The 13,558-nt window shown below is 43.5% G+C and overlaps 1 protein-coding gene across 3 annotated transcripts in view; it reads right to left on the reverse strand.

The window, feature by feature from the left end:
- Positions 1-1,306: 1,306 nt before the first annotated feature.
- The window catches only part of pard3ba (par-3 family cell polarity regulator beta a), a 190,611-nt gene continuing 178,359 nt past the window's right edge, over positions 1,307-13,558 (reverse strand). For all 3 annotated transcript variants that reach the window (XM_005920031.3, XM_005920030.3, XM_042219931.1), the window contains one exon: positions 1,307-2,610. In XM_005920031.3, coding sequence (XP_005920093.1) covers positions 2,193-2,610 — 418 coding nt within the window. In that variant the 3' untranslated portion in view covers positions 1,307-2,192. The remainder of the gene's footprint in view (positions 2,611-13,558) is intronic.

Genomic DNA, 13,558 nt, shown 5'->3' on the forward strand with positions numbered 1-13,558 from the left:
CACAAACAGGACTTTAATATCACCAACCATTCCCATGTTATTACGGTGTATCCATATAAATGGCCCACCCTGTATATAGCATGTGAGGAGGTTTAGCTAACATGTTTATCTATACTGCTAGCTAATGATTTTAGCTGTTAGCCATACTCCTACAGATATTAACATTAGGTTTTCACATACTGAAAACAAATACATGAAGTTAAGAAACGTGAATCAGTTGTGTAGGTTTGCATGTCTGCTGTTTAATTGTGGCTTTAAATGGTTATAACCTTCTGCTTTAATCACACAGAGGTCCGCTCAGTTCTTTAATTTAATTGTATTTTTTTAAAGATGAGTTGAGCTTATCTTACCATGTACGCCTTCAGCTACTGCAGAAGTGTCTCCTTTATGGGGACTATGAGTATAAAACATAATAGACTTCTGGAGGACTTGATTTCTTACTCTGACTCACTTAAAACTTTTCTATAACAGCTTGTGTAATCAAATAGGCTATTACAAGATGCACTAGTTTCCCCTGCCTGTGCTTGATTAGTTCGAGGTAGATCTATTAGGAAGAAACTGTGGACAATTTCTGACAGTTTTGTCATCACAGGATGCTCAGCAGACAGCTGGTGGTTCCCTTGCTTGTTTATCCAGCTTTCATCTATTCTAGTTTGTGACAAGCACTGCATTTCTTACTATATATGATATGTGTCAAAATAAGCATTTGTTTATACTAGTACTTAGTCAGACAGGCTGCATCTCCTCTGAAGTCTTACGTGTTTCCTGTCTTTGGGAAACAGTTAATTTGCTTAAAACTGGTTTAAAGAGAAGGATCGATCAGCTTTTATCTGCCTGTGCTCGTCTGTTTGGAGGTCTATTCCAGTTCAGACTGGAGAGGGTCAGGGGAACGCAGAGAGGCCCGGTCCTTATGGGCCTCGATGCTAATTAAACCTAAACTGATAGAAAAAGCCTTCTCCACACTAATTATTCCCCATTTCAAGTCTAATTTCACCAATCAGTGCCATCTTTATTTCTGAGAGCAAATTGGGCAGTAATCATTTTCCAGTGGAGATTTCCCTGCCTCTAATTGTTGAAGATGATTTAGTCATTATCGGAATGCTGGCTACTCTTATCAGTCATCTCACAGGGCAAATTTATCTAGAGATTGTGCTCAGAGACATTAAGCTGGATATTATAATGAATTTTTAAAGTGATGACTCATGGTGTTGTCTTAGTCTGAGTGTTTCATACACGCGTACTCTAGCTAACAGGTGAAATGAAGCAGAAATGGGATGAAATGAAATGACGTGGCACAGCCTGAGAATATTTATCAAGGTATTTAATGGAAAATAGTTGTACAAAAACACAAAACAAAAAAAGAAGTTGTGCACTTATTTGACAGCAAGTTTAAATCAAACCACCATTGACACAATTCGTTTTCAGTGCAGTGACTCTTAGCGGTGATATGTTAAAAGGATAAAATGTTTCATTAATGTCTTCCACGAGTTACAAGGAGCTTACCATAAGAGCCTGCAGCAGATCGAGATTTATACATTTTATTAGAAGCGCTACAAAAATATCACTTATCTTATTTGCAAATTCAGTTCCACAGTTAATGAGCACGGAGCAAGCCACGTCCAGATAAGGAAAGGTAAAAATACAAAAAAACCAGACGAAGCAGTGTGTTAGCAGAATGTAAAGGAAGTCCAAGCGACTAAACATCAAGGACAAGAAGAAGGGGGTGTTACTTCCTTTTCCTGTTTGTCCACTTTAGCTTCCCGTCTCTCTGTGCTGGAGCAGTCTGACGGGTCAAGGTGATCCCTCTTTAATTTCCTTCAGCTTGATCAGCATGTGCAAAATGCGAGTCAGCTCTGCTTTCATAGCTTTCAATATACTTGATTGTATACGTTTGGCACGGAGTTTACTCTATATAATATATTTAACTTCATTTAATTTCGACATCATAAAATCTTGTGTCCTCTTCTTATACACCGCGACACACCAGCAAATAGATACACGCAGCTGGAAACAAACACACAAATCTCCCTTTCTCAAAAAAATAAGCCCTATTTTTTTTTTTTTTTGCATTACAGCTTCTAAATACATGAATCAATATGGCAAAAATTTCACTGATGCACACTGGCGGCCCAGGTGACAGCTGATATGTTTCACAAACACGCTCTCTTTATGTTACTTGCATGTGCACGGTTTTAAACCGCGCCTATCATGGGATTCTTCCGTCTTGGGTCAGGCTGTCTTTCGTCACCGTAGCGATAGCGGTCGGGGCTGTTGTAACGCTCCTTGACGGCAGGGTTTCTCTCTGGGCTGGTGTAGCGGCCGGGGCTGGCTTGCCGGTATCCGTCTCTTCTCCCTACAGTGTCGTAGTACTGGCGCCCTCTTTGACCCGCGGAGGGTGACGGAGGGACGTCCTGTCTTAAGGCAGCACGGTGCTGCTGTCCTGCCTGGGAAGAGGGGTGGTAGCGGGGATTGTTGAGCGGCTGCTGGGTGCTCAACTGAGGGATTGGCAAACGGCCCGAGTTACTCGCACCTGGAGCGTCCTGATAGTGGTTGGGGCCGGAATCTCTTGGCACAGGTCTGGAGTGGGTGGGGTAATCATATGGATCCCTCCTGAAAGGAAAAAGATGGTTGGTGTTAGAACTCTGTTCGAGTCCTGGCTGCAGGATTGTTAGACGCCAACAGTCAGGACAGACACATGCATTTTACATACAAATATAGATGTATGGTTAACAGGCTAGAGATGTCAACATTTAAGACTAGTTTAAACTGGTTTGGAGATGTGGACGTGCCAGAGATTTGGGCCTCCTTTGTGGTAAGCCGCCTTCTGTTATTCAGTTTATGTGGCGAGGCTGCGGCCTTGGCAGGAATGACTTGTGGGGGGGAGGCCGTGGATGGAGAGATGCCAAGAGATAACAGCAAATGCCTTGGTAAGCATATATGAGGTTGTGTGTGTGTGTGTTTTTAGCTCGTGTGTGCAGGAATGTGTGTATGTGTGTCCCTCGGGTCTGCAATAACGAGGCAGCCAGCTGGAAGTCTCCGGTTCCCTCCCCACTAGCTGTGGGTGATTAGGGGCTAAACCCCAGGGTAAGGCGACCCGCGGGGCTCGGGGAGACGGAAGGAGAGAGAGAGTGAGACTGGAGAGGGAACTAGAGAGAAAGTGCGAGAGAGGGGGGTGAGAAAAAAGAGAGAGACACAGGAGAAAAGAAAAGGGAGGGCTGATCACCTTTCATTCGGGTCCAAATGTTTTCCGTCTTATGTGCTGTTTCCAGTGGTGAGTGACACACAAGTCAAGCTAGAGCGAGTAAGCAAATCTAAAAGTCAGGTCTTCAGCAGCCTAGCTGTAAGGGAAACTCTCCTATTTATAAAAGTGGTGAGGTGCAAGAGAACTGTCAACATCTTAAATTATACGTTTTGGCATCCAAATTATATAAAAGTCATTTTGGCAAACAGCTCATTTAAACTACACATTTTTACCATATGTTCATATGCTGCAAAAAATCCTTTGGAACTTCCAGGATTCTTCACATTGATTACTTATAAAATGTGGCTCATCTAAGTCAGAATTTCTAGATCAAAACATGCCTTTACTAGAAATCAGTACTCAGGATTACACAAGGACCTTTGTGCAAAAGACGTCTCAAAAGTTACCTTGAGTCACGTGTTCCCATTAAGGAGGTAGTTATTGACAAAGCTGCGCTCTCACTAAATACTGGGCAATGTCTTGAGCCCAACTTCTTTCACAATACCTTAAAAGAAGCATTAAAAACGCTACATCAGCTAAAGGTATGACCTAGGTGTTCATCAGTCCATGTGGGAGACGTTATGCAAAGTTGATGCCTCATAGTTTAGTGTCTACGCCAAGTGGATCAAGGACACATCTAAAAGCTGCAGGACACTGTTCCTTGAGGCCTGGAGTTCCCCCACCCTTGGTCTACACGGTCAAGACCATGGGGTAACAATATAACTGGCAGGCACATATGTCTCCACAGAGCCTGTAGTTCAGCCTCTATGACGAAATATATACATGACAAACTTATGACACTTGGACCTAGGTGGGCACAACATGATGCACTCTAGTTTGAAAACTATAACACTGGCATAATTCCTTCCTTGATTATGGAAAACATGTTGCTACTTGCTACTTTAAGAACTGCTCTGACCGCCACATGAGCAGCACAGTGCTGGCTATTGTTCAAATTGCTCTGGTGGTATATCAATCAGCAACACAGAACAGCCAAACAGATTTAGATATTTACTTCCCACCCTTCAAAACTGGCTCCTGCTGCAGTTATTATACAGAAGCCTTGAGCTTAGCCTTTCCCTTGTTCTGTAATCATATCCCTCCGTCTCCTCTGTCCACTCCCATGAGTCGAGCTCGGCACCTGTTGACTGGCCAATTAGAAGGACTCACTCACCACAGATTGGGTAGCGCACAGCTTGGTTGTGAGTGAGTGTGCGTCTGTACTTGTGCCTTTGCAGACTTCCCATGAGGATATTCATGGACTGCGGTGACGTGAATTTCTCTAAGTGTGTGTCCGTATATCAGTACAGCGTGGGCTGCGAGGCTTGACCACCCAAACAGAGCAGTGCGACAGGATACACAGGTGGTCCCAACAATGAACAGCACTGCTTTGTCAGTCAGTAGAGCCAAGATGGAGTTGCACATGCACAAAGACTTGCACTGCCAAGGCTTGAGATAAAGAGCAAAATAGGGTTGAAAAGAGAGAGAGGAGAGAGAAGATTCAGAGAAGTAGAAAAAGAAACAATATGAAATGAAGACATGGGGGAGAGAGAAGCAGAAATAAAATGTGGGTAAAAACAACGTAGTCCTGCTTGGAAAGCTCTGCAAGGCAGGAATGGAAAGGGATAGACAGAGAGGAAGTGAGCCGAAGGTCAACCTCCTCATTAATCCAGATTAAATGGCGAAGGCCACCAGGGGAGGCGATGAGAAGGAATGGAGCGATACGTGGATAGAGGGGGGAGAACACCTGGGTCCTCAATCCGGCTCAGGGCCACCCAAACAGACAGGAACCACCGCTGGCTTCCCCGTTCTTCTTTCATCGCTCCTTATTTTTTCCCCTCCCTCTGCGATCTTCAATTTCCACATCTTTCAGACGAGCATATTCATCTTTCTCTTCTTCTCCTTTAGGCTTTACTTGTCTCTCCATCGCCTATATAACCTCTCTGCTTAGTAGCAATTCAGGAAATGTAATCACCTCGGTCCTCTTTAAGATAAGGCCAAAGCAGTATTAGAACAAACAAATATCACAGTAACCCTTTAGTGCTACACTAAAATTGGATTTGCTGACATCCATTTATTTTCAGTGCTAATATTTATAGCTGTGTAAAATTTTAAAATCTAAATAGTTAAATTATCTCATTCTGCCATGTCCATTTTCTAAGAGTTAAAGTAGGAGCGATAGAGTTCTCTTGGATGCTGGGATGGCCTGCTACCCCTGCTCCGTAGCGGTATACACCACAGAGCTACCTTTTTATGAATCTACAGGGTGGGCCATTTATATGGATACACCGTAATAACATGGGAATGGTTGGTGATATTAAAGTCCTGTTTGTGGCACATTAGTATATGTGAGGGGGCAAACTCCTCAAGATGGGTGGTGACCATGGTGGCCATTTAGAAGTCGGCCATCTTGGATACAACTTTTGTTTTTTCAATAGGAAGAGGGCCATGTGACACATCAAACTTATTGGTAATGTCACAAGAAAAACAATGGTGTGCTTGGTTTCAACGTAACTTTATTCTTTCATGAGTTATTTACAAGTTTCTGACCACTTATAAAATGTGTTCAATGTGCTGCCCATTGTGTTGGATTGTCAATGCAACCCTCTTCTCCCACTCTTCACACACTGATAGCAACACCGCAGGAGAAATGCCAGCACAGGCATCCAGTATCCGTAGTTTCAGGTGCTGCACATCTCGTATCTTCACACCATAGACAATTGCCTTCAGATGACCCCAAAGATAAAAGTCTAAGGGGGTCAGATCGGGAGACCTTGGGGGCCATTCAACTGGCCCACGACGACCAATCCACTTTCCAGGAAACTGTTCATCTAGGAATGCTCGGACCTGGCACCCATAATGTGGTGGTGCACCATCTTGCTGGAAAAACTCAGGGAACGTGCCAGCTTCAGTGCATAAAGAGGGAAACACATCATCATGTAGCAATTTCAAATATCCAGTGGCCTTGAGGTTTCCATTGATGAAGAATGGACCCACTATCGTTGTACCCCATATACCACACCAAACCATCACTTTTGTTGTTCCAACAGTCTTGGAGGGATCCATCCAATGTGGGTTAGTGTCAGACCAATAGCGGTGGTTTTGTTTGTTAACTTCACCATTCACATAAAAGTTTGCCTCATCACTGAACAAAATCTTCTGCGTGAACTGAGGGTCCTGTTCCAATTTTTGTTTTGCCCATTCTGCAAATTCTGTGCCCGATCTGGGTCATCCTCGTTGAGATGCTGCAGTAGCTGGAGTTTGTAAGGGTGCCATTTGTGAGTAGCTAATATCCGCCGAAGGGATGTGACTAATGCCACTCTCCAGTGACATGCGGCGAGTGCTACGCTGTGGGCTCTTGCTGAATGAAGCTAGGACAGCCACTGATGTTTCTTCATTAGTGACAGTTTTCTTGCGTCCACATTTTGGCAAATCCAACACTGAACCAGTTTCACGAAACTTAGCAAGCAGTTTGCTAACTGTAGCATGGGAGATGGGTGGTCTCGTAGGGTGTCTTGCATTGAAATCTGCTGCAATGACCCGGTTACTGCGTTCACCAGATATCAACACAATTTCGATCCGCTCCTCACGTGTTAACCTCTTCGACATGTCAATGGCTGTGAACAAAGAGAAACTTGTAAATAACTCATGAAAGAATAAAGTTACGTTGAAACCAAGCACACCATTGTTTTTCTTGTGACATTACCAATAAGTTTGATGTGTCACATGGCCCTCTTCCTATTGAAAAAACAAAAGTTGTATCCAAGATGGCCGACTTCTAAATGGCCACCATGGTCACCACCCATCTTGAGGAGTTTGCCCCCTCACATATACTAATGTGCCACAAACAGGACTTTAATATCACCAACCATTCCCATGTTATTACGGTGTATCCATATAAATGGCCCACCCTGTACATAGAAGTGAACAGGACTAGTATTAGCAGTTCCAGGGAAGTTAGCACCAACCAACTTATTGATAAGTGCTTTGGCAAATTATACTGCTCATTCCAATGACTGACTGAACCCCTAATAATGACAAAGTTGCTGGTTTCAGGCAATTAGACCTGAAATTAGGCAACACCAGTAAAGGACACTGGTTAAACCCTTTACTTCTAAGGCTGTGAAAGCACTGTATGTAAGCAAACATAGATGTGTTAGTAATGACGTGACTGTCTACCACCATTTGACAGCATGTATCCGTGTGTGTGTCCGGTCAAGCAGCTGGGGGATTAGGGCTTCTATGGGCCTCGGTGACCCTTAGGGAATTTCTCATCCCTGGGTCGCACAGCTGGCTCCAGCCTGGTTGGGAGACGGATGGGAGTGGACGTCTTCAACTCCGTATAAGTTTTTGTGGGTGGTCTGTAACCTGAAATGTCCTCAACCAACTTTGGATTTATGCAACATTTGAATTTCACATAAATTATAATTGAATTTAGTGGAGCTAAATAAAATATTGTGAACGAGAGAGCGCGAGCCAGAGAAGAGTGCATGGTCGTGTTTGTACATTCCAAGCGTCAGAATGAGATCCCTGTTTACTTGATAACTTACATAACGCACTTCATGGGCCTGTTTGTGTGCAACGTAGCAAATGAATACGGGGAGACGGAAAAAGAAATGTGAGGCCTAAAAACAGAAAATAGAGGCCAACAATGTTGAGTTTTAGACACAACTTGCATTAACTCAGATGTAAAATGATTTTCTTGTGTACCGATTAACCCGTCTCACGCATAATGCCTGTGCTGCAGCTCAGTCAGGACAAAGGGGAAATTTCCTCCATAGCTCTTACTTTTGACTTATTTCAAAGCAAAAAAAACCCAAACATGCCAAACATGGCAGATTCCTGCCGGATTAAAATGTTGTTTGCTGTCGGTAATGACAATTAGAGGGGCTCTGCCAGCACTGCTAATCTGGTTTGAAAGGAGCTTATGACAACGAGAGACAAGCAGACAGTAGGTGTGTTTCCATTCAGCTGTCAGGAAAGTTTCACACACACTTTAGAAATGTCAAAATAAAAAAATAAAATTAAAACATCACATGCAAATGAGAGTTTTCCACTTGCGACGTGGAACAAATAAACAGGTCTGAATGAATGTCAAAAAGGAGAATGGGAGACTTTCAAGAGTGATTTAGTACATGCCAGGCTGCTGTTATTACCACTGAATGTGGTAGCAGTGATATTATTAAGCTGCCATTAGCCTCAGTAACTTACAGATGACATTTAACAGTGTGCCAAGTCACGTTTGATCTATTTGTACAATTTGTCATTATGTTATCTTTATTTATTACTTATTATACCCCCTACTCTAAAAACGACCACAAGTGGAGAAGAAACAGACACTTTTAATGAGGCAAATAACTTAAAAGTCCATTTTTATTTTTTGCTTTCCCAGACTTTTTGGCCATTGGTTGCTCATAATTTGCCTCAAGTGACCTCAACTGCTCATATGATGATGGGACAGAGCAATGTCTTACAGAGCCTTCACACCTCGGCTGTGATGACTCGCATGATTTAATAGTGGGTCAACAAGCCTCAGGGCCCCTTCGAAGAAAATGACCCCCACATGGGGTTAAATACTTGGGACTATCCATCAGTTGTTTCTGAACTGAAGAAGCCTCTTGGATGAGAGGCCAAACGTCTTCCCGAACCAAAAAGAAGTCCAGCTGCCATCATTTCAAATAATTAAGCTTAACATATCTTGGACGGTTGAGAGCCTACATGGACAAGTTTCTAGAGCCTGCTGGCTGCTATCAGGCAAAACTGGCCAAACAGAGAGTACTGCACCAAAATCCTCCTTGTGAGTGCTTTGGTCACTAGTAGATACACATGTGTGCAGTTTGCATGGAAGACACAGACTTTACTACAAACACTTGGTAGCTACTAGCTGAATGGTAGTAAAAAGCAGAGAAGTTGGTGTGTTTCATGTGAACTATTGGTGACGCCAGAGATCCAAACAATCACGAGAAGGTTTTCGCCAACCAGTCAGGGAATGCACATTTTTCATTAGCGACTGGTGGTTATTGGGGTGTCACTGAACAATTTCTAGGCCTATCTGACTAAGGCTTTAGCAGCTGATTCAGTGACTGACATTAACTTTAGAAACACTCGCCAACTGGTTGGGGAATACACATTTTTTCCTCTTACGTAAACTAGGGGCTGGCAATCTTCACACCAAAAGAGTGTCAAAATAGGCATTTTAGCCCCTCCTACCAAAGAAAATGGGGAGATAAAGAGTTGCACATGTGTGGGGCGTGGATGTCACATTAGTTTTGTTTTTTTTTTGTTTTTTTTTAAAGCTTGCACGAGCAACAGCTGAGGGACTAAAGGGCTGCGGGCTGTCGACCTCTGACTTAACCCTCTACTGTCCCATGTCTAAAATAGCAAAAAAGTAACGTCAAATGGTTAGCAGTCAAGTGACTTCAAAACCTCAGTTGTCTTGGTCTGTGCATGATCCACTAAGGAGCTTCACCACTGGTTGTATGGTGTGCCACCTCTCGTCTCCACCCTCATTTATGTCTAGTTAGCCTTGAAAAGCTAAATTAGCAAGCTGCTAACGTTAGTCGAGACACTTGCAAACATCCTGATATGGTTCTGGGTTCTTCACCCTGTTGCACATGCATTCCAAGAAACATGACACTGCAGCTTTTATTCATTTTTCAGATTTCTGCTAGTAGGCAGAACTGAAAAGGAGGCAAATTCATGCAATACAAAGTGAAAAAAAAAAGCAAGAGCAATGAATTGTTTCCCCCTTCCTGTATGGACAGGACTGTTGTCTCTATTTGAACAAGAGTGGAAACCATTTAGAAATCCAGCAAAACACTGTATCTAATTTTAATGTTACTTTCTTCAAATGTGATACATTCACAATTTGAGAAAATGGAGACAGTGTAAAGTGAGGTGGAAAAAGGCTGTCTGCGTTGAAAGAAAAAAAAAAAGACAGGCTATGTTTAGCAGGAGACAGGCAGAGAGACAGATGAGACACCCGTCTGTCCCTCTGAGGTCTATATAGAGCAACAGTGCAAGGTGTGATGTGAACCACGGGGACCACGGGAGTGGAAAGCTGTAATGACACGCCATCTAATACATCTGACTCACACTTTGAGAACATCATCACCATATACCACACTCTCAACCACCCTCTGAGAGCCTGAGAGTGTGCGTGAGTGTGTGTGTGAGATAGACAGAGAAAATGATAGAGTGGATATTACATCCATAGCTATGCATGTGAATTTGTGCTGGGAGTGCATATGATTACATATTCTGCAGTGAAAGAAAAACAGGAGTATCCAGGAGGGACTGTGAGAGAGTGTGGCCATTTAGACATCGCTTCTGCCGTAAGATGGCGAAGAATGTGTGTATGGGGGTAGGCGCGTGAGGGGGTTATCCTACACCTGCCCCTAGGAAGCGGAAGGAGGAAATTATTAACACCCCCAACTGCCAGTGCCTTATTAGACCCCCCATACTTTCACCATCCTGCTCTCCCTCATTTGTCATAAGTGCTGTACACTAAACAGCTGGAAAACAGCCATGTGTGTATATCAGACACGCGCGCACTCCGACTCCAAAAGGCAAAAAGTATGATTAAAGGTGGAGAAACAGCACTCTTGTGTACAATAACATTTGCATTAATCACAAATAACCTTTAAAACATGTAGATAATAAAGGTAAATTTAAGGACTCAATGTAAATTTGTATTATGTAAAGGACAAAAGGGTGTGAACTCCAAGGACAGTAGTTAGAAATACAAGTTTTGCATAATTTACACTAATGCATACTTTTCTCAGCAATCATAAAATACCATAAAAGGAGGCCTCTGTTATTTAAAGCTGTAAACTATTATGGAACATCCCACAATTTTACACCCACCCGACCACAGATATGGTCTCTGATTTAACCACAAATCTATGAGTAATAAAAAAGAAGGAAAAGGAACTGCACCTCTTCTGTTTCAGGGTTACGTGGTAAGGTATTCACAGAATCTCAGAAACTCCTATTCTCAACACGAGAATGCCAAGGACGCCGCTCTCAACTCACAATAAGCCACAAGCCAGTTTTCATCAATACAAGTTGGACAAATAACTGCGTGCAGCTGGCTGCTTTTTTTTCTTAACAATTGAAATTTTTACCAAATCACCCCAAGTGCACGGTCCTTTATAGAACTGTACAGGTGACTTGCCTGAGGAACTATTCATCCTAGACTACAAGTGATTATTTTGCACTGACCCTTCTCACTGAGGGGACGTGAACCAAAAAGACGGCAGTGAAAGCCAAAGTAACGCCTCACTCTCCTGAAAACACGGCTGTTAGTGTCTGCAAACTCTCAGACACAATCTCACAAAAAAGTCAGCTGACTGACATTTGCACATTGAATCTATTAATGTTCGGATAGCGAAGATGAGGGGAGCATGCAGATACATATGCTCGCACATCTGCCGGTTTTTGCGCTCACCTGTTAGTCAAATGATGACAAACAGGCATGAGTTGCATGCAAAATACATTAATTGCTCTGTTAAAAAAAACCAAAAAAAAAACCCAGCTGCTGCATCTCACTGCCAAACACACCCACGCACACAGTCATTCGTATGAATGTCTGCGCACACTTTTTCTGGGTAAAAATGTTTATTGTGTCATAATTTGCAGAGGTAGCAGCAGAATTAGAAGAAATAAGACCCCAAACAGGCCGAAATGGCTTTAAATCAGGCAGTGACATCTGTGCCTGCGTTCTCAGGTTTCTATATGATAAGTTGAGACCTTAGCCAAACTATTTCCTGTGGTCCGAACAGACCGGTCATCAGTTATTGTAAAGATTGTTTATTTAAAGGATGTAATACAGTATATTTAGCAGATTGACATATTCATTAGTGTATGATGCATTTGCCAGAGTCTCCAAATTCATCCTCGTCCACATGCACGTGCGCAGGGTGGGAGCGCTAATGGCAATGTGCTGAGCTGAGTGTTCGACACAGAGCAGGCCCACAGCACAGGAAACCATTAGCCACTCTGGTCCTGGCTGCTGAGGCAGCTCTGCTAATCAAACCAGCCTATGTCAACAACAGCGGTCGAAATTGCCTCTCACCTGCACGCACGTGCTTTATTTAAATGGACCCGTGTTTACACTCGCTGCTGCTATATAGTGAGGATGGGTGGCCGGGGGGAGTAGGAGTGTGTACAGTATCGGTGACAGGTAACGGTGGGTCCAGGTGCAGAACGGGACCTTGGGGTTAGCAATGAGAAGGTGAGGAGAGACAAGATGCAGCAGGCACAACAGGCTGTATGTAAACTAAGAACAGGCGCTTTGGTAAAAGTCGCAGCGACATTCGGTGCCCCTGTTCATCGTGACGGTGATGTCATGTTTCTGGGCTCTATCATTTATTCGTCTGAAATCCAAAGCATTTAGCTGCTGCTGCTCCAGAGAAAAAACCCCCAAAACAGTCAATTTCCCATGGCAGCAAAAGTAGAAGCTATTACTGAGGCAGTCAGAGGTTGGATTTAGTTCTTGGACAGTACTGCAGGGTAACAGAGACGTGCAGGGGGAAAGCAGTAAAGCAACACTTGATGGCAGAAGCAGGTGGGATTTCTTTTTAACTAAACACAGAAACTTTTAGGTCCTCTGCAGCACATTTCTCTATTAGCCCTATCAGTGCGTCCACTGGATTGCATTCCCTTTTATTCTGAGTAAAGAGGAGAGCATTTGAATTCACGGTGACTCCCGCCTGTCCGTCTGCATTTGCGGACTAAATGTCACGCAGACTCGTACATGACAGTCTTTGTATTTCTCACCGAGCTTACAGGCACCGCTGTGGCATCAAAGTGTATATATCTTTTGTTTTATTTATAATGCCATGATTTCATTTCCCCCCTTCGTGCGCAGGGCCTGAGAGAGGGATGGGAAAGACAGAAGAGAAACAAAGAGAAGTGAGAGACGTATAAACAGAAGTGACGGAAGAATGCAGACAAAAGGATTGATGGAATCAGGGGGGAAAAAGCTGAAAAAGTGGAGTTATTGTAAACAGGTAGAGCCGCCGGTGCCTCGGCTGAGCGTGCGACAGAGCTGGTTAAAGCCCCTTCATTTCCTGCTGCTGATTCCATTACAGCTTTCTGTGTCTGAGCGCAAACGCTGTTAGCGGGACAAACATTTCTGCCTCTGCACACCAATGGGCCCACTCCGTCTTAAAGGCCCCCTAAAAAAGGGAAGGGTCAGTGCACCTCTTGGGAAATCAGTCGAATAATCCCGCACAGTGCTTCTCACACACACACACACACACACACACACACACACACACACACACACACACACACACACACACACACACACAC

Source organism: Haplochromis burtoni, unplaced genomic scaffold (genome assembly GCF_018398535.1).
Source record: "Haplochromis burtoni strain Fernald_Lab_line unplaced genomic scaffold, NCSU_Asbu1 Contig_40, whole genome shotgun sequence".
NCBI lineage: Eukaryota > Metazoa > Chordata > Actinopteri > Cichliformes > Cichlidae > Haplochromis > Haplochromis burtoni.